Below are 22,987 nucleotides of genomic sequence, written 5' to 3' on the forward strand. Positions count from 1 at the left end.
CATGTAAAATTAAAAACACGAAAATTGGTATTTGCTGCCTTTCCGCCAATTCGAGCAGACAAACGGTGTCAAAGCAAGTTATTCATATCTTCTAACTTCTGTTACCTTGTGAAAAAGCATGTCAAATATCTGGCTCATCATGCCAGTTAAGTATAAAGCATTGCTTATATTTAGATATCATAACAGCTCTTCTATAGAAATATGCAAAACAAGACTTTGATTGACTTGCTTGCTATGTTTGCTTGGATGTAAACAATAGGTAGGTGGAGTTTCAATATATACTGGGATTTGATTGGACATGAATTGAATTTAATGTTTATTGCTCAATCAAATTCCAGTATATAGTAAACACACTACCTACCTGTTGTTTACAAACATCCAAAAAAAATACAGCAAGCAAATTGATCAATTGTTTGCTTTGCATGCTTTTATAGAAGAGCTCTAACATGTTCTCATTCTTTCATATTCATGCAATATTTGTCAATGAAGTTTACATACTTATCAGTCATCATAAACCTTAGAAGAGAAAAACTGTGACGGAGAGATCTGGCTAAAAAAAAAATACATTTATTGTTCTTCACAAATAGATGTGTGTCCAAATTGACTGACTATCTTATGTAACAATATATATTGAACAGGGTTGGCAAGTATTACCAAGTGTAATATTATATGTACTCAGAAAACCAGGGTTTTAGTAATAAATACAGAATAATATTAAATATTAGTATGAAGAGGAATCAGCGATCATTTAGAAACGCACTGATAAATATACAATTTCTTATATATACATGTATGTATATGACATAATAATCTTATTTTTGAGAGAATATGTCTAAAGAGTATAAATTGGAAAAAGTAAAGATTCAGCAGCTCTTAAGACATACACAAAGACATGTGCGAGGGGGCGGGCGTACTTGAGGTTCTTCTTGTTTAAAACTCTGTTTTCTTGATCTTATGCACTGAGCCGTTACATTCTTTCTTAATTTAATCAGGATCATTGATTTAGAAGAATAATTAAGAAAAAATCTTTTACTTAGGCACGACATTTTTTTTGTATTTTTCATAATTCTATTACTAAATCAAAGAATGGAAGTATTATATTGACAGGAACTCCAACGAAACACTGGCACATTCGCATCCCCCTGATTTCTTTAGGAAAATTTAAGGTTTCGACTAAGTTTTTCTAGTACGTGCTAACTCCTTTGTGGGGTATCTGCGATGCCGCCTTCGCCTGTTCTGTTAACTGAAGCTAGTCTTATCTACATACCAATGTAAATAAACACGGAAACTCCCGTGGTCATTTGTGAATCGCCACATGAATAATGACATCTGTTTTTATTCTATAAACATGTCCAAACGTATTTGATGTTTTGGAATAACTAATTAATGGATATATTCAAAAGTTCAAATTTAATTTAAGTACAGTCTTATTTGGAATGTTAAAAAAAAAATTGTGGAGGTAATAACAAAAATGCAATGTACACAAGTAAATATAGTAGCCTTAAAAAATTATCTAAAAGAAAATTTGTTAATTGATTTTTTTATATATAAAAACAAACCATTGTGCACAAAGAGCGTACGACTGCTGGAACCCCTGCCACTATTAATAAAATGGCTATACAAGTATTTTTTTACGTAGTAAAACTATCTACCTAATCAATGCTGCCTAGGTTAGCTTTTCTTTTTGTACGATCATTATTATTTACTGATAAGTTTGTCAAATGATTAAAAATATCAACCAAATGAACTCTTCTCGATTTTGCTATATATACGATATGGACTTAATACTTACTATGAGTATTTATACATTTAGTTTTTGACAATAGGTCCGAGACCATAATTGTCGTCCCTTGATTCTTGCAAATATAGTCCCTAGTGTTGACAGTGGGTAACTTGCCATTAATTTTCATACCTCTTCCAAATTTATTTCTCCATGTTTAATGCCTCAAATTGCAAGTAAGGGGGGGGGGGGGGGGGGTGAAATTACACTGTAAAAAAATGGGTTCAGAATTTTAAAGGAAAGTAGTGATTTGGTCCAGCTGAAAAAGGTTGAAAATTAGCACTTCGGAAGCTTTCAAAAGATTTTAAGACGCCCTAAACATAAAATTGTCCATATTTTGAGTTAGAGCCGATGAAGTTTTCTATAATTTTGATATAATTTGTCCCAAAAGTAGTACAACACACTGTAAAAATTTCATTGAGAAAGCGCAGGTGGGAATTTTTTTAATTTTCGTTTATCTTCTAAAAGAAATAATTTTAATGCACTACGAAATAATTGTGGTCTCGGACCAATAAACACAATGCACAAAAAACACTGTACAGAATCGTGGGATCGCTGAGTTAAAAATTAAGGTTGTAAATTTTTATCGAATTTTACAAGAATATTTGATATGGTTATCTCTATCGTCTAAACATGGAAAATATTCTAAACTTATTCAGAGATTTTAAAAGGTTGATAATATTATATGCACGTGATATTAAACTTCGTCATAGCGTGTATCTAGTTACGAGACAGATGAATTGTTACACCTGTTATAATAAAAATCTGAGACTATTATACTCAGTAAAAGTTGAAAAGTTAAAACCCACTTTCAACCTTTAACTTTATTCCGAGATTGCTCGAACTGACGTCTGATAGATTTTTTTTGGGGGGTATGAATTGTTTCTTCAAAGTTGTTGAATTGTATGAAATATTTGCCATTAGACTTCTGTTAACAATTAAAATTTCTGAAATAAATGTTCTTCCGTTTTTTTTTTGTTAAGGGGTCGTTATCGTAAAAATTAACATATTGTCATTTAGTGACATGGTCCCTTGACAATAAAGTAATGTAACACATCCGGTTATTTCGATATATTCCGTAATTACGATCAGTCACAAGTTAAAAAAAAAATGATTGAAAGATATCTTGATTTATTCGCCTGCTTATTATAATTTTCATTTTCATTCAAAGTTTACGTAGTTAAGGAATAGGTAGAGCCACACTTACATTGAAACGTGTTAAGAAAGAATCGTGTTACGCTAGTAAATGCTTAAGTTGATGCAAAGAGTTCTTACTAAAAACCAAACAATTAAGATGTTTTCGAGTTATCAATAACTATGATTATTATATAATTATGAATTGATAAGGGAATGCAAAGAATTCCCTTAAATCCGTAAGAAACTGAAATGTCTTAATTAAGGGTTGGTAATTATTCTAAGTGTCTTTTGTTACACTCTTAGTCACTAAGACAGTATTAAGATACTAAAAGTTAAATTAATTAAAACATGTATTAAATATTAAACAGTTTCAGCGATCAGTGCAATGTTGTCATGGTAGTCAAGAGAAATTCACGGAAAGTTGAAAATATGACTTAACTCTTTATATAAGTAAAATATTTTGAATGTCCAAGCTTGGACTGATACTTTTATCTATTGTATAAGTTCCAGGTCTAAGATTCTAAGCTAGTGATTTTGCCTACTCCAATAATCTAATATTTTCTTTTGAACGTTTCCTTATTTTTTCAAAATCATTAGATTGATAAATAAGTTCTCGTGTCATAATGAGACAAAAATACAATAGCATGTCGTAATAATTTTTACGATTATGTGAATGTTTAATATGAAAAACGGCATCATTGACCCCTCGGAGCTTGACTCCTATAATTTATCCATCTATTTAAATCATTGATTTAACGACTATTTGTTTGACTACATGTATATATTCTAAAGCTACATGTGTTTACATACCTCTACACGTCTAAGTTTCGAAGATTCCTTCAAACATTGTATATTGCTATCTTCAGAGTTTTGATTTTTTACCAAGTGTCCTTCAATTTTTCCACGAAACCATATTGTAAATTCTCTAAAGTCTTGTGAATTATCAAATAACACAACTGATTATAAAGTCTTATATATCAATTATTCATAACACCAAATCCTGTGGCCAAGCCTCAAGATATCACTCAGCTTGACGCTTAGATTTTATAATTTACGACATGTCAATATGCGACTTTGATGTACATAATCTAACCATGGGTGTACAAATTTTTTTATACACCTATGTTCTAATTTAATTAGACGAGTACGGAGACCAGAACAGCAAAAAAATAAAATAGAATTGCTGGGTATCGGGTTAGGTTAATTTATTTTTTGTTTAATGCAAACTACGAATTATTTATCTGCTTTCAGTAGATATTAACAAAATTCGGTGTTAATCTAAGAGATATTAAAACGGAATTCATTCCGACGAAATCTTTAAATAACAGTAATTAAAACAAATCGATCATAGTATTACATTGACATTGCAAAAATAGTGTTTGGAATCGGAAGCGACAATGTGTCTCCTGTACAAAATTATTCCCCTATTGTTTTTTTTTTTTTTTTTTGATAACTGAAGCAATGGCTATAAACATGTATAGCCTGCGGTCCTGGCTAATCTTGTCCTTACGACGCGCAGCTAGATATCGGACCGGGATACCAGGCTATAAACATGTAATGAAAGAAAGTCTAGATAAAAGCCAAAATGCATTCTTTCAAGGTCGTCGGATCTTTAGGAAAACACGTACAAGATTTCATCTTTCTAGGAGCTTATAAAAAATAAACAGATACCGGATACATAATTGCGTGCGGCCAAGCAGCTGACAAGCTTTTAGTACAATGCCGAATGTCTGATAGCAAAAGTATTCCTTAAAATAAAAATAATGGCTCGCCTTTACTTTTCAAACTTCGCTTCAAAAAATTTGCAAAAATTTCAAATCGTTCGCTCGCTCGCCCCAATTTTTGGAGTCGAAAAATTCCGTAGAAGTTCAACATGAAATTAAATTGTTGTGACCTTATCTATAATTTGTAGACATGTCTTTTTATGAAATAGATGATCGTAACAAACTCATGAATATGATTTACTTGTGGCCAAACCATTAATTACTTGTGAGTAAATTAATTATTTTTGAATATATATAGACAAAAGATCCAGAATTTGTTGTTTATAATACGGTCATCGTGCATGCAAACAAATGGAAGTTTTTAATGACCTTGACTGGCTAAACAGCCCTTGCACGGTCGGTTAATCCGTGCATGCATGACACTTATACGAGCATGTTTGACTTGCATCTTTAAGTTTCTTTATACCAATTAAAGAAATTTCATATATCTTCTATTGTCATATAGCCAGTCAGATTTTGATTCGTTTATTCAACGGAAAACATCAAAGTAATGTGTATATAAATGAAATTCATAAGTTTGGTTATGTCGTATGGACAGTTTTACTTCGATGATAAGGATTTGATTTTGTCAGATTTGTCAAGTATGACAAGGAGATGAGGACATATATTACTTAATAATTAGTTTAATAACGATGGGAAATGCATGCCCTTTTTTGTTACATATTAACAGAACTAATATGTTAATTGACCCTAAGCTAGTCTTATCATCAAACGCATCACACAGTGCGCAAAACACATCACACTGGGTGCACAACATGCGTCCTAACTGTATTTGTTTCATTTAATAGTCGGGTGGTATGAAACAGTCCATTTGTAAGCAATATTTAATTATTAACACATCATATGTTTGAACAGAAATATTTAAAATTTTAAGTTTGTGTTAAAAATCGGATGATTCTTTTTATTGAGGAGAATATATCATCGTTTCTGGACGTGGCTATGAGCACACTTGTGGTTGCACCATATACTGACTCGGTGAGTAGAAATTTCAAAAACAATTGGATACAAATAATATCTAAAGTATTGTTTATTTTGTATGTGTACGTAACATCTGGGAACCATATATCTAACATATAAATATGTTCCTGGTAACATTTATCACATTTCAACTGAATGCGATATATGGTCGTTAGTTTTAATTCTCGACTAAGAAGCATCAGATCGATTATTCGTGTCATTCATGTCGGATTATATTTTTTAATTAAATTATTTTTAAAAAAACATGTTAACGATTTTGACCGGGCTTTTTTTGGTAAATTTTAATTCAAAGTTCAAAATTTGACTTCATCTTTATATTAAACAAGGAAGACTTCCGGTCAATTTCCCCCCGGTCAATTTTTAACCCTTTTTACGTAATGTAAATACATATTATACATTGTATATTTCTTTATATCATATTATTTTACATAAAATTATCTTTAAAATCATTTTCCAGATTTTGATCAGGTTATATGCTTTTATAAATTCGTGAAATTAAGATTTAAGGTTCCGAAACGAATTGCTATGGTCACGCTAAGAGAGACTAATTCCGGTCAACTTTTCGGTGAAAATGCATACCTAAAGTTTTTTTTATCTGATAGTCTATTGTATAACTTTCAAAATCCGTTTTAATTATTAATTTATCTTTAGCGGTTCCAGAGATATATACCTTTTTTTTCCGCGTTTTCCACTTCCGTGTTTTAGGCCCTGAGGGCTCCCCTTTTTATATCTGTTACCTGTTACTTAGTCTTTATCTCCCTCCTCTAGCAGGAGCTTCGCTTCTAAAGCGTAATTCTTATTTGCACCCTAACCCTTACACACGGGGCACTCATAAAATCAGTTATGCAATATTGTACATGCTCGTATACGTAGTTATCAATATATTAACAGTAACATATATAGAGCACCTTAAGGATGTACTTAGGTGAAGTTAGGGGAAAATTAATAAATTAATAAATTAAAATTGATACTATAAGTTGGTAGAGCATTCTTGAAGGATGAAAATAAGCTAAAAATATTGATAGGTCATGGACCTCCTTTTCGAGATATTTGAGATTTAAAATATGGCGGGAAAAGTCTTACTCGGACTTTTACCTTACATTTGCATTGGTATTATTTGGGTCTCAAAACAAAAGAAAGAAAATCAAGAATCTTCTTAAATTTTGGAAAATGACCTTTCATGAGCTATAAAGTCTTGTATGAGAAAATAAATGGGTGTTATGGGACACAATATTTTACCTTGTATTGTATGGAAAAACACCAAGGAGTCCGAACATTTGACACAAATTCCAAAACTTCACCTTAGTACATCCTTAATACAGTTGTATATTTAGGTCAATTAAAGGATTTCAGATCATGAGCAAAGTAATGCAAAATAACATTTAGGTCCATACCTCTTAACAGTTTAAGCATTTCACTTATAAAACATTTTTGTCAAATAGAAAAGGGCATAACCCCAATTCCTGCTTAAGTAATTTGACATATCAAATTTTCTTTTTTGTTTTATCAAATTGATAAATTGTTATATCAAATAATTATAATCTGTTATATCAAATTGATAATCTATTATATCAAACAGATAATTTGTTATATCAAATTGTAAAAAGTAAATAAGTACGACGCTAAAAGGCTTCCGTAACAAATAAATGAAATAGAATATTTTGTCTCTAAAAGTAAAACAAAAATGATTTTTTTAGGTGGCAATGCTAGAAGAAAAGAGAAGGACGAAAGCATACTGACAACAGAAACGGAAACCAGCCGCCTTAAATGGCCCATCATGCTCATCTGGAAGGAAAGAAACACAAAAAAAAACATCCTCAAAGAATAAAACCAAGCAAAACAGTACTTTATAAGTTAACAAAGATATTGGAAAGAAACCAACACATCAGCATAGGAAAATAGTTTCTAAATCAAAAAGAAATGGAAAAAACCGAGCAGCTCAAGAAAAGATTCTGGTAGGAATATAATTATTCTTATTTTTATATTTTATATAATGATCTGATTTTTAGCTCACCTGGCCGTATGGGCCAAGTCATCTTTTCTCATCACTAGGCGTTCGTCGTCCGGCGTCTTTCGTCCGTCGTCCGTCAACTTTTACAAAAAACTTCCCTGATGAAACTTCTGAGCCAAAATTTAAGCAAACTTGGCCACAATGAACATTGGGGTATCTAATTTAAGAAATAATTCCAATGATCCGAACAACCAACCAAGATGACCACCATCGCTAAAAATAGAACAAATGGGGGACACATTTAAATTTTGGCTTATATCTCTGAATCCAAATCATTTAGAGCAAATTTGACAAGAAACAATTGGTTTTCATGTCTAGATCTATCTGTCCTGAAATTTCAGACGATCAGACAAGCTGTAAATTGTTTGGTTTTTGTCCCTGAATAAATAATTTTAAGGACATTTTAGTTATTATCTCGAATATTATTATTGATAGAGATAGAACTGTAAACAGCAATAATGGTCAGCAAAGTAAGATCTACAAATGAGTCAAATGACCAAAATGACTCATTGAATTGACCCCATAAGGAGTTATTGCTCTTTAAAATCAAATTATATATTTCTTTTTTCGAAATCTTTAACAAAAGTCTTCTCCTGAAAAAACTGAGACAAATTTAATCAAACTGGCCAAAATCAGCATTTTGGTATAGAGTTAAAAAAAAATGTGTCCGATGACCCTGCTAACCAACCAAAATGGCAGACATGGCTAAGAATAGACAATAGGGGAAAATGAAGCTCTTGACTTGTATCTCTGAAATTAAAGCAAAAGTTACAACGGTTGCATTTCATGCATCAATTGTAAATAAAAATATCAATGTGAGCAATGGAGCATCTTGTTCTATCTTACAATCACCTTTTACTAAGTGTTCCGAGCGACTGAACCGAACCCATCTGGTTGAGTTGGATTTCGTCAATAGATGTCCTCTATACTGTCTGTTTTAGCAGTATTGACTCAACACATGGAAATATTTTGCAATAATACTTCAAAGAAACTGGTCCGTAACGGAAATTCACACTTCATTTACGCCTTAAATGCTGGTTTACCTAATACATTTCTACAAACAAAATTCATGTAAATTGATTCCCTACGAAATCAACAGTTGCTGTTATTAAAAAAAAGTTACACTTGTTTTTATTTAGATTGATATTTTATAGTGTGTGTTTCTAGGTTGTGATGTTATGCTACTGTTTCTGAAAAGGGAGAAGGTTTGGTACCATTAAAACGTTTAAACCATGAATCTGGAATCTAGTTTCAGACAATAACTTGTGTTAAAGTATATGGATCGCGCTGAAATTGTACAGAAAGGTTCCAGATGAAATCTTCAATTTGCACACTGACAGTAACGAGCAATAGCTATAGATTTGCAAGATTTTTGACCACATTTATTTTGTGTCAAAACCTATATTATTTCAAACATTTGACCACATTCCAATTTCAGACAGTACCAAGCTTGAATGTTGTGTCCATACTTGCCCAACTGTTCAGGGTTCAACCTTTGAGGTCGTATAAAGCTGCGCCCTGCGGAGCATCTAGTTTATGTTTTTACACTAGTAATTTTTGGGCCCTTTATACCTTGCTGTTCGGTGTGAGCCTAAGCTCTGTGTTGAAGACCTTACCTTGACCTATAATGATTTACTTTTATAACTTGTGACGTGGATGGAGCGTTGTCTCATTGTCACTTATACCACATCTTCCTATATTTATTATCATTTTACATTACTGTGTTATTAATGATTCGATTCATGCATAATTTTGAAATTGTTGTCTGTTGTTTCTTACACTTTATCATCTTCGCTTGACAATGGTTACAATGTTATGCCCATTTCAACTACACAGCGATTTCTTTTAAGATGGTACTCTGACTAAAATCTTGTATAGGTTCTAATTGGACGATACAGGATTGCAATTACATCTTATTGAAAGCTTATCCAATTTGGTGTATAGAAAATATGTTTAAAAATCTTCACCTCAAGGTCATTAAAATTTACTTTTTTCATTAAGTGAAAGATTACATGTAGTCGATGTTTTAAGCAGCATTTTAATATCACCATACGGCCTTCAACAATGAGCAAACCCATACCCAATAGTCGATCAGCTATACAAGGCCACGAAATGACAAGTTTAAAACAATTCTAACAAGAAAACTAACGGCCAAATTCATGTACAAAAAAATTAACTAAAACAAAATAAAAATATGTATCGCATCAACAAACGACAATCTCTGAATTACAGGCTTCTGACTTGGGACAGGCACATACATACAGAATGTGGCGGGGTTAAAAAGTAAAATCACAAAAATATAAAACTCCGAGGAAAATTCAATCGGGAAGTCCCTAATCACATGACAAAATCAAATGACAAAACACATCAAACGAATGGACAACAACTGTCATATTTTTGACCTGGTACAAGCGTTTTAAGTGTAAAAAATGGTGTATTGAACTTGGTTTTATAGCGCTTAACCTCTCACCTAAACATGTTAGCGGGATCCAAAACCTCTCATAACCTGGGAAAGTGGCACAACAGTACAACATACATTTGTAAGAACGAACTATAAATTCAGTTGAAAAAGCCTAACTCATCAGGTGGATAAATAGAAATACATATAACAAAAACACACTGTGGACGTGTCCGGGTACTTGTATATCCCAACAACAAAAAAGACACTATCCATTTTTGCTGCATACCATGTATATGGTTTTGATTGTTATGCAACACGGACATATCTAGTAACAGGAAATGCTACCCATTTTTCCTGTATAGTCTTCAATGAGAAAAAATGAAGAATATACCACTGGTACCCTATGGGAATTGCATTGTAGGAATAATATTGTTCTTTTGTAACATTCTTGACCAACGGAAACACTTGCACTCTCTGAAGTGTTGAGGTTTTAAAAATGATTTTGTCCACTAGTATAGCATACATTCCTGGAAGCAGGAACCAGAAGGATACGTTGATATTCAAACATTTGCGTGTGAAAGTAACATATAGGAACTTCAATTAGTTGATTAAGAACTTTCAAATTGTCACTCATTGTTGTCTTATAATGTTTTTGGGTTTCAGACTTGATGCATAATCACCACATGGCAATCGTTTATTATTTTTTCTACATTCACACATGCTCATTAAACATGTTAAAGGCCCTTCGAATCATTTTAATTGAATGCTGCAAGTTACAAATGGGACCAATATAATCATTACCTCACTGATACAAAATTCTATCTTAAACAGCCAAGAGTGGAGAGGATGGAACTTGGTCATATCCCTTAGCCAGATTATATAACTTAAAATAGATTTATTTTGTTTTTATGAATGTTGGTGTATTATTTCAGTTAAGTTCATGCTATTGATACATCTTCATGTTTTAGACAGAGAACATAATTATGCGGTACTCTATTTTTTCAGATAAAACAAAGGCAACAAAGAAACAGAAACAAAGTACATTCTTGTGTGAACTAATAATACTATTACCAGAGAACTGCAGGAAGAGACAAACTAAGAAATTTCTTAGAACTAATTTTGGTTTTTGAACTTAATATTATGTTTTGTTGATATTGTATTGCAATGCATTTATCTGTTGTAGAATTATTATTTGTGTTCAATTAATTGATCATATTTCATCTTGAAGTGACTTTACATAGTCTCATTACTACTGTTATTACCGGAGAAATGAATTGCTTTGTTTAACAATATGCCAAAACCAGCTAATAGTAGTGTACTGTTAAGCATTCTAGTTAGTGGTTGTAGTGCATAAGGTAACAATTAGTACCTATTTTGTAAAATCACATTCTCTTACTTTTGAAACCTCTATGTTAAAAAAAGTCAAACAAATATTTAAGCTTCAAATCTATGGCCAGCCTCAAATCTGTTTTCTATATTGTACTGTGTCGTAGACGTCACAAATCTATGTCCTGTCCTTTTTATAGAAATTTAATATGCACTGCTGGTGTCAGAATTAGCAAAAAGTCTTGTAGGATAAGAATAGATATGTTCGAAAAATGCCTTTAACCAAATATTAGTCTGGGAGTAGGGTATAGGAATCAGGGACGCATGTTCACCCATTCTACTGTACATAGGGCCTTTCAATTTACTGCACATTAAAAAGTGCAAATAACTAATTCTTCAGATTCCCCCTCCTTATTGTATCCCCCTTATTAATATTAAATAGTAACATGTATTTGGTGTTTTGCATTATTGTTTTATGTAATATGTATGTGCTAGCTATTCAAAATTTAGTGAATTAACTTCAGCGTTCAAGTCTAACATGAGTTCTAAAAGACCTGTTTCATGTAATACTTGTTAAAATGTACTTCATTTTTTCTAGATTTCTTAAAAGGTTTAAAATAGTTTTATAAATGTAGAGGAATAAAATATACTGTGGGAAAAAAATGATGAAATAAAAAAAAATATTCCAAGAAATGACGAAGCCTTTATAGGAAACGAAATGACAATTTTTCACATGGCTATAAATGCACTTGGAAGAAATTTCTTCCAACCAGTATCACTGACAACAAATTTGTACACCAAACAAAAAAAAAATTCTTACGGGTGTAAATGAACTTGGAAGAAATTTCTTCCAAGTAGTGGTGGAGACTTTATACAGAATGGAATGATTTTTTTCTTTCTGCTGTAAAAGTTCTCGGAAGAAATTTCTTCCAAGATTGAGTCTTAAAATGGAGTGACTTATTTTTTTTTATAATATAAATACCAAATATAAATATGTTTCTTTGTTAAATATGTTGAAAATTATGTTGAATAATTAATAATGTATTGGCAATTTTTGTGTTGCTAAATTCAATTGAAACTTCTGCAGTGCACTGTGGAAATATTTTTTTTTAATCTTTAAAGAAATTTCTTACTGTTGTAAAAGTAACTGGAAGAAATTTCTTCCAAGAAGGAACTTTAAATAAGTGAACTATCTGTGTTGAACAAATGGACAATAATTTGTAAAAATATTACATGTTTCTATATTTGTTGGAACAAGTTTTGGGTGATTTAAATTTACTTGGAAGAAATTTCTTCCAACTTGTGAGGGGATACAAAATGAAGTGAAAAAGTTGAGTTTATGAACTAAAATTGTACGATACTTTATTGGAAATAAAATAAATTTTCTAATTTGTTGGAAGAAATTTCTTCCAAGGAGACGGGAAATTTATATGAACAAAATTTATTGAACAAATTATGGCTTTCCATTTTATTAATTTATAGGTTACTGTTCCTTCATTTCATTGTAAGTTGAATGTTTGGTAAAATATGAATAGTAATTTAATATATATATATCCAATAAAATTGTCAAACTAATGATGTTTTTTTCTCCATGTGTTTCCTTTGCCAGAGAAGAAATTTCTTCTAACACTGTCTGTTTGCAAAAAAATACCCATCAAAAGCAGAATATTAGCATATGAAATTGCAGAATTAGGTATTTTCACAATAACAGCAAATTTCGACCTGTAAAAAGGACATTCTTGGATTTTCCTTTTTTATTTTGGACTCTCTTTATAATTAGAAACTTCATAGAGCAACAACTTTGAGAAAGTGTCGAAAGAGGAAATAAAGATATGCTGGTTATCTGGATGAGAGAGAACAACAGTAAAAAGTGGAATATAAGATTGAAATTTGTTCAGTTTGAAAAAAACAACAATCATCATTCTGGTATTAACAGATCACCATACAAAGCAATGTTTGGCTGTGATTCTAAGATAGGACTATCGACATCACTATGATCACTACCTCAAGTGATTCTTGTGTCTTTACAGACTGAGGAAGATCTGATTCAGCATTTTCAAAGCCCTGATATGCCAGGTGAGATAAGCAATGACAAACTAAATGAGTTATGCTCTGATTAGCCAAATGAGCATGACGAGGTAAGATAGATTAATGCAGCATTAAATCTACCCGAAACTCAGGAAACATAACTAGATGTTCATGGGTGTGCCGTGTGTGAAAATCCATGTTTTTCGAATGTCCAGTGTTCGACTTGTGCATAGTACATACATGAGCTGTGTTCAAAAGGAAACATGTGTGATACTATTACTTGTCACTTGTGTTCAAGTGAAGAGGCTATCAGAAATAAAAGAAAGCATGCATTAGACTCAATGACAAGACAAGCTGTCAGGATGAGAAATCTATCGGAAAGAGTTTTGACAGAGGTAGATGTTGGAGCGAATGCATTAGTTGCAATTCTCCATGTGGATCGAGGGAAGGAGACCCGCGTAACCTTGTGGTTGTTGTTACTGGAAAGGAAGAGTATGGTTATCAACTGGGAATTAAAGATGGAATACTACGTGGACTTTACACCATTGCTATTTAATCTGTAAATCATGATAATGAAATATCCTTTAGAAAAGCTGTCAGTAAAGTTTCTTTGTGTGATGGTCAGGGTTACACAAAATGTGGCTGTTGTGCTAGTGGTAAGACTAGATGTAACTCTAAACGTTGTCTTTGCAAAAGGTCAATTTTGAGTACATTCCATTCAGTTTTAGTCTTTTAGGCATTTAGTAAAATGCCTTACAATTTTTTCAGGCATTTTTAGAAAATTTAGAAAATGCCTGTAACATATTCATAGATTGATATGGAATTCCTATGTTTTTTGTCAAAAAGTCATGATAATGCGTCATACATTTTTACAATTTTGAGAGACATGAAAATCAGAAATTTCATTTGACCATACTCTTGAAATTTAGATTGAAGTGTATCCTGTCTCCCCATCCAACCGAGAGAAGACAAGTTACACCATCAGACTCAAAACTGCAATACTAAAACATGTTCACTTGTGTTTATATGTTTTTTGATTGAGTTATGTTATTTCAATTGATATTTTATAGTGTGTCTTTCTATGTTGTAATGTTATACTATTGTTTCAGATTAGAGTGAACGTTTGATACCATGAAAATGGTTAAGCCCGCCGCGATTATTTGCACCTGTCTGAAGTCAGGAATCTGATGTGCAATAGTTGTCGTTTGTTGATCATAGTGTGGTTCGTAAGTGTTTCTCGTTATATGATTATACCGTTGGTTTTCCCGTTGGAATAGTTTTACACTAGTAATTTTTGGCTCTTTGTGGCTTGCTGTTCGATTCAAGTCAAGACTCCATGTTGATGACCGTACATTAACCTATAATAGCTTATTTTTATAAATTGTGACTTGGATGCACAGGCACTTTTCTCAGAATTTGTTTCCCCTATATACCTTAATATAACATTAAGGTCTATAGGAGAAAGAAATTCTGAGACAAGTGCCTGTGCTTGTATGGAGAGTTGTCTCATTGACACTTATGCCTCATCTTCTTATATCTATATATGGAAAAAAAACCTGCAAGGAATTATGAATCTAGATTGATATTGTGTGTTTACGTCAACATGACATCTACCAGAACACAAGTTCAATATTCCACTGCAATACTATCATCTATAACTCGCGCTTAAAACCCGAAGAGGTACAAATGTACCGGTGGTAGTCTTTAGCGTGAAATAACATAAAGCTTGGTAAATATGGTAAAATAAATTAGTTGCACTTACAAATAGATAAAGGTAAGATCTATTCACAGGGGCTTGTTTAGTGGGTCAGACGAGGTTTTACTGCCAATGGCGATCGCTATCCTATATATATAAAAAAAAACACCATATAGGATAGCGATCGCCATTGACAGTAAAACCTCGTCTGACCCACTGAACAAGCCCCTGTGATCTATTCGAGACAGCACGTGCGAGAACACATAGAAAATCTTATCTTTAAATAATTATGTAAAACTAGCTGAGAGTATGATACCTTTACTATATAAATGTTATGTAAATCATAATAAAACACCACAGGAAACTATCAAAACCTAAAAATATTCAACTATCTGTAATTAATAAGAATTAACTTAAAAGCTGGTAGGTATCATTTATGATTTTTTAGACAAACTTGATGGAACTTGGTAGATTTAAAGGATGAAACGCGTGGAAGTTTAGACATTTTAATGTGTTAATTGTTATCTATCATCTTTATTCTTTTACACTGTAACTCAAAATTAGCATCTGTCATGACGTTCGTATGTGATATTTTCCAGTTTTATGTATTTTAAGAAATCGACGTATTGTATGTTTTTGCTGCATTAAGATTTCATTTTCATTTTCACGTGCATTTTATAATCTTTGATACACCCAAGAAGCATTTCATCTCTTTATGAAAACATTTAAGTATACTGAACAGAATATATCCTTGTATCCACCTCATAGACATACATGACCTATTGGTGGCCTTCGGCTGTTTTCGGCTCTTTGGTCGGGGTCTTGTCTCTTGGAAATATTCCCTATTGCCATTCTCAATTTTATATTCGAACTTCGACTCTTTATGACGCCAGGCATCTATAATCAATTGATATTAAATGTGAAATGTGGATGAAAGAAGGAACAAATGAATTATGGTCAAATGATGCAGTGATTCTAAACCATATGTTGCATATGTGAGGATTGCCATGTTCAGGTGTAGCAAGAAATTGTTTTTAATGGGTTTTTTCGGGAGTGGAGAACTTGCAAATAATAATGTACCTTGTCACCAGAGTGACCAGACTCTCGTTATGTATGATACACCTGGAACGTCAAATATCATGATCAGTTAGAGTGTATCGTTAATAAATAAAATCCTTTTCGTAAAAAATAATTTCAGCAAAAAATAACGTTACATATATTCCGTCTTCCCAGGTGAAAATACAATTACTATCTTAGGGTCTGTATAGTTTATACAGAATAGAAAATAATGCAAATAATGGACAAAAAACGAAATAGACTAAAAAATCAGAAATAAGAATAATGCGGAAAAAGGACAAAAATAGCGAATGATAGACCAAATATACAGCATAGAGAAAAATTGCTTCAATGAAGACACATCTGATCTCCCTTCCAGACTATCCTTTCTTGTTCGTTTAACCTCAACGGCTAATAAACACCAGTTGGGTTGTAAATTATGGTCTCTACCCATAGCAACGTATTATTCGAATAGTTCTGTATTTTTCGCTACAGTCACACACATGACACACGTCGACTCATCAATGATATAAGCAAGTAAAGACGACGAAAGTGTGTGTGTGGTGGGGGTGTAAAAGTGTGGGAAGGGGGGGGTAACGACCTTGACTACCCATAATCGAGGGAGTTGGGCATATATATTTGAATAAAACAAAAAATTACTCTATAGTATCAATATATATATATATATATATACAACTCGTCTAAACATCAACCCAACAATGTTAGATCTGTAAATTTGCTTTATATATATTATATATATATATATATAACGTTTAAGAATTTAAAGACAATTATGTCAAAAGAGAAAGCTAACACAGCTATATTGTTTACAGTTTATCTATTACTTTAACAACTTAAAAATAACTTCGAATTAAATAATAATACATCAAGAAAATGTATTTGTTTCTAAACCTTGTTTATACAACTGTTATATAACAGTGTTCGATGGGTTGTATGTATCATAACCTTGGTAAACATGGTAACATGAACTAGAAAGTCATGAATTATACATTTTCCAGTTAAATTCTATGACTGTAAAACGTATTTTGCAGATAAACTGCTTCTTTTTTATTTACATTATAGATAACGTTTGGCACGGCTGTGATAAATTAATAGTATCCGATGTCATTTAGTGTAAGATAGGTTATTTCAAAACGTTTTAAGTTTTATGGTTTACTGTTTGTGTCATTCTGCCTTCTTGATGTAGAGCAATTGTTAATGAAAACGTTGGCGTTAATAACTCTTCAGTAAATTGTCAATTTCTGTTAAAGCCAAACAACATTATGTAATCCAGAAATGTCAGAGTTGTTTAAAACTATGTGAAGAGGGTTTAGATTTTTTTATTTCTCTTAGTTGAATGAAAATTATTATTTCTTTGCTGGTCTGGTACGTTTTTCTATGGGATTCAAAAAGTTTATGTTTCTAATACCCTTTCGAACGATGCTGTGTAACACTGTTCTATTTACGTCAAATCTTGTGTTTAGTCGTCATACATGCACATATTCGGTCTTTATTATCGGATTTTGAAAAAACAAATCCTTTTTAATTGCAAGTAATTATGATAATTATGAGAAGAGAAACTTTAAAAATTGGTACTTTTTAAATGTTCTCTTTCATAATAAAAAAAATATTTTGTGTTGATCATGTTGAAGGCAGATTTTTTACAGCGTCTTTATTAAAGTTATGGGAGGACCATTATATTTTCTTAAAGGCCATGAGTCGGTTTCACAAAAAAAAAACTTACGACTAAGATTGATCGTAAGTATGCTGAATTGTTGAAGACTTATGAGCAATCTAAGTCGTAAGTTTCTTTGTGAAACCGACTCCATAACGTTTTGAAAATAGTACCCTCACTTAGTAAGAACTGAAAATAAATATCTTTACCCAAGACCAGATGAAAACGAATATTGTGCAAAACAAAATGAAGAAAATACTTGTGTAGAAAAAATAAGAGTGCGCAGCAACATATAACACTGAGATAAAATGGTGTACGTCTATTGTCGAAGATGACATTAATAATTATGTTATCTTCTAGATGTCTGATCTTATAAATATGCGTTGTTGGTGGTTCTCTTAAGATGTAACAAACCACAGATCAAACTCACATCAAGCATGTATTACTGGAGAAATTCAAATGTACAAAAATGTTATGAAAGTGTATAAGCTGGCTTTTGTTGCTTTTTTTGTAAATAAATAAGAAAACTACTCATCATGCTCATGTTAAGATTATGCAATTTAATAATTTCTTGATATCATCTTGTCGAATACAAGTTTGCATAGACATATGTTACATGAATATTTGTGTTATACATTAAAATTGGTAATGACGTTCGTGTCTGTGCACTGAAAGCTCTAGACCTTTTTAAACAATATCATGCCACACTGAAAGCCAACGTGTCTACCCTTTAATATACTTGTAGTCGTTTATTGAAGAATAAAAATCAGGAATCTAATATTTACAACACATTGGCAGTTACACTTGTTCTAAGTTTTGAATTGCCATTTGTATAGACAATATTAAAATGTCACATTAATAATTTATATTTAAATTCGTTATGCATAAAAACATTATGTTGAATGAACTAATTCAGAAATTGGTTTCTCCTACAGGACATAAAAAAATGACAAGTTCATGCGTAATGTACTACAACATCGAAACTGAGCTGACAAGGACAAGGATACTGAAACTGAACTGACAATGACACTGAAGCTTGTATGGACATTGAAGCTAAGCTTACAAGGACAAGGATACTGTAACTGAACTGACAATGACACTGAAGCTTGTATGGACATTGAAGCTACGCTTACAAGAACAAGGATACTGTAACTGAAATGACAATGACACTGAAGCTTGTATGGAAATTGAAGCAAAGCTTATCGTGAAGGACAAAGATAATGAAACTGAACTGACAATGACACTGAAGCTTGTATGGACATTGAAGCTAGGCTTACAAGGACAAAGATAATGAAACTGAACTGACAATGACACTGAAGCTTGTATGGACATTGAAGCTAGGCTTACAAGGACAAAGATAATGAAACTGAACTGACAATGACACTGAAGCTTGTATGAACATTGAAGCTAAGCTTACAAGGACAAAGATAATGAAACTGAACTGACAATGACACTGACGCTTATATGGACATTGAAACTGAGCTTACGAGGACACTGAATTTAAACTGAACTTGTGAGGATACGGACACTGAGCTCACAAGGACACTGAATCTGAGCGAACAATTACACTAAATTTGATCAACTTAATTCATGACTCGGAAAGTGGTTCAATTTCTTAAATGTTTCATTTTGTTTTTGATTTAATGATATTTTATATTAAGTCCTCTCCTCACATGTATACATTACACATAAAAATTATATGACTACAGCAAACACATAAATTGATATATATAGCTTCAGTTTGAAAAAAATATTAATGACACTTTTGTAGACTATATATACACGTATATCTATTTCAACATTAACTTCAATGAGAATGTCATCTAAAATTTAATTCATCTGTAGGAAATGAAATTTAAAATACTTACCATTCCAGCTCTCTTAAAATCGACACCAAAAGGATTTCTGTCTCCTCCGCCATCAGCACCAATATGTCCGAGGCCTTCCCATAGACCGGAAGTACATGGATTAGGAGCATTATTCCCATTTGGAATTAAATTTTGAAAATTTTGAAAACTGTTACAATATGTTATTTTTAAAACAACTATTATGAGTATTCGGTCCTGAAATTAAAGTAAAAACTGTTACAATATGTTATTTTTAAAACAACTATTATGAGTATTCGGTCCTGAAATTAAAGTAATATTAAACAGTCATGTTGGTTTTAAAATACAGAATTAACTTTACATACTAGTTACTTTTGATATAGTGTTTCTAAACAAAACAATGAACAATTCTCCAAATATGATAATATATTAATAATTTTACTTCTTGTGCTTGTTCTTCCATTTTTAATTTTTTTGTCAGGCAGTTTTACTTTTTCCTCGAAAACCTTTTCTATAGACTAGAATTTTGATTTATCCCCATCACATTCTGAGGATGAAATCTGCAGGTTGGCTTTAAAGTTCTTATTTTATTGTTTAAGACGGTGGTTTTCTCTTTTTTTGCTATCCCAGTGCTTTTATAACTTTACTATACAGATCTATACAGTATAGCTTTTGTTCATTGTTGAAGACCGTATAGTACCATGCAGTTTTTTGCATCATTGTCTTTTTACCTATCATTTGGCAATATATATCCATGTGTTTTTATATTCAGTACACTATTATATACAAGGGAATGTATATACCATATTTTGTATCAGTACACCGACTTGCTGAGTCGAATTGTTTTTAAGCTTCCCATCTAAAGAATATATATGTAGCAGCTTGCAGGAAGCCGCACATGCTATTCTAGTTCTGGTCATCTAGTCAATGCTCATTCTTCGAAATGCTTCGTAATTGGTGGAAAGAAGAAACTTGAAATTGTTTGGTTTGAAGTATTTCAATGGGTATCGAACCATAAAGGCGTTAACTATCCATGAAGCCATTGAGCCTGATGATGCTTGAATAAGTTTTTCAAAGTTTAGAATACATCTGCAGCTGGTTGTTAGAGGTTTGATGTTTTTGGTGGATGTTCACGTGATTGCGAACGTTTGCATTCGTGTTCTTGAGAAAGCATTCAGATGTGATGTCGTTTGTTTTCCTCTTCAAATAATTGAGAATTAGAAACATAAAAATTAATTAAAAGTTTTAAACTTTAAAATCCAATGCGAATGAAAATCTTAACTGTTTGATTTAAACTTATTAGAAAGGGAATCTGTTATTTATTAATTATTCCGTATATTTTTTGAAATACACGCTGACATCAATGTCATGTCTGTCATCATGGTCATACAGTCAACATATATTTTTAACAAACATAATTTAATAAAAGAAATAATTTGAAAAAAAAGAGCTTATGACACTTTGTATTTATACCTTAATCAACCAAACAAAACTCACGACAGAAAAGATTAGATTAAAAGTACTATATACAATTATGATAAAGAAAAAAAAAGTGTATTATTTGACAAAATAATCTTAAAATATAAGGAAATTTATAATATTCTTTAGTAATTGCTTACCATCATATTTCTCATCATTCCAAAAGATTATAACAACAACGTGCCCACTGTTCTAGCAGAATTTACGTAATACTCCGGCGCAACAGTTTATCATCAAAATTTCTTATTTAGCCACTATCGCAATCATCTCATATGTTATTGACGGTTCGTAAATATTAACAAATAAATCATTTGTCAGTCTGTGACGTTTCTTATGGCTTTTCTACACAAATTGAATTTTCTCTCTTGTGGAAAAAATCTTATTATATCAAATTGATGTCTTTCTGCAAGATTTGAAGCAATCCAATCAAAGCAGAATTAAAATTACAATTACAATTTTAAGAACAATTTCATATTAAAGTTTCAATGTGAATTTGATACGAGTGGAAGTCTCTGCAAATTGACATGAATACGGCTGGTTTTTAGATTAACAATGTTTGAAAGAAAGAATAATTGTTAAGCTAGTCTAAATTAATTTTGGTTTTTGTAATAAATGCATTGTATACACCAATAAACCCTATTCTGGATTCCGCTAAGCTTCCTGAGAGGAGAGGAGTTCAGAAAGGGTTTTATTTAATTATTAGGATTTTTCTAATTGCAATATTCGAGCACAGATATATCAAAGCTCAATTTTTTCAATGCCATATCGATTTCTACGCCGTTTGACTTGAATTCTGCTAATTAAAGTGACTTTTGCTAAAAGAATAATCTTTTAAAATCCCCCATTTTGCACGATCAGTTGTACTCAGTGTTATTTAAAGTATTACAGAGTTTCTGATTTTCAAAAAAAAAGTCAATAGACCCCCCTCTTCTCTGCAACTCACTATTTTAAACCCAGGAACATTAAAACTAATACTATCGACAATCACATACTTAATGGAAGAAAAAATTAAAATGAAAGTTTTCAGTCCAAAAAACAGTAGTTCAACCTAAACTCGATTTCACCATTATACACCAAACATTAGCCTAATATTCTAGTATATAAAGGCAGTTTTACTATGGTATGTGTTTATTCCTTTATTCGATTTTTTTTTTAAGGAGTAAGGGTGTGTCGGGGCCTGGAACCTCATCAGGGTTTGTTTTCTGAGTTCTGTTTAATTCTGTTTACTCTTTTTGTATGTGTGTGTTGTTTTTTGTTGCAGGTGTGTTTGTATTAGCGGGGATGAGGCAGTTGTAACTAATAATTTTATTTACATTTAATGATGCTGAAGAAATTTGATGGGGCATCGGTGGTCAAAGTCTTAGTTTTTCATCTATAGTGATCACTAGTCTCTCAATTCCGAGTGATAATTTTTTTTTTAAGTTTTGATCAAATCTGCATGAGCTTCATTGTTTAGGATTGCTAGTTTTCCCGCCAAAGGATGATGCTTCTGTTCGGGTACTTTGGCTTTCTCTATAAGTAAACACCGACCGCAATGATATCAAGGGCACTGAAAGTGGCATCATTTAACACCAACCAACAAACCACAAACCGGATATGTGATAGTCTTGGTTAAATATATTTATTGCATATGGGCGATTTAGAGGTTGAAATGTAGATGTCATTATCTTCTTTGCTGGTCAGTGGGGTCATGTCACACTGAAGTATTTCACCGATATCCTTTCAGTGTATAAGATTTTGCGCGCAAAAACCCTTAACGTTTGCGTTTTAAGAAAATGAGTTCTGACAACTTCTCTGTTTTTGTATTTTT

General features: G+C 31.9%; 1 protein-coding gene and 1 long non-coding RNA gene across 2 annotated transcripts in view; one reads left to right on the forward strand and one right to left on the reverse strand.

The window, feature by feature from the left end:
• The window catches only part of LOC143063810 (tyramine beta-hydroxylase-like), a 41,417-nt gene extending 19,987 nt beyond the window's left edge, over window positions 1-21,430 (reverse strand). Inside the window, exons 1-2 of the mRNA XM_076236191.1 lie at window positions 21,318-21,430; window positions 19,741-19,935 (exon numbers count right to left, since the gene is read on the reverse strand). Of these exons, the coding sequence (XP_076092306.1) occupies window positions 19,741-19,935; window positions 21,318-21,335 (213 nt within the window). The 5' untranslated portion in view covers window positions 21,336-21,430. The remainder of the gene's footprint in view (window positions 1-19,740; window positions 19,936-21,317) is intronic.
• Window positions 5,280-12,992, forward strand: LOC143063812 (uncharacterized). The gene is made up of 3 exons (XR_012975105.1): window positions 5,280-5,676; window positions 7,377-7,634; window positions 11,097-12,992. It is a non-coding gene; the product is annotated as an uncharacterized LOC143063812 (long non-coding RNA).
• Window positions 21,431-22,987: the final 1,557 nt, after the last annotated feature.

The sequence above is a fragment of the Mytilus galloprovincialis genome, chromosome 2 (genome assembly GCF_965363235.1).
Source record: "Mytilus galloprovincialis chromosome 2, xbMytGall1.hap1.1, whole genome shotgun sequence".
In the NCBI taxonomy this organism is placed as follows: Eukaryota; Metazoa; Mollusca; class Bivalvia; order Mytilida; family Mytilidae; genus Mytilus; species Mytilus galloprovincialis.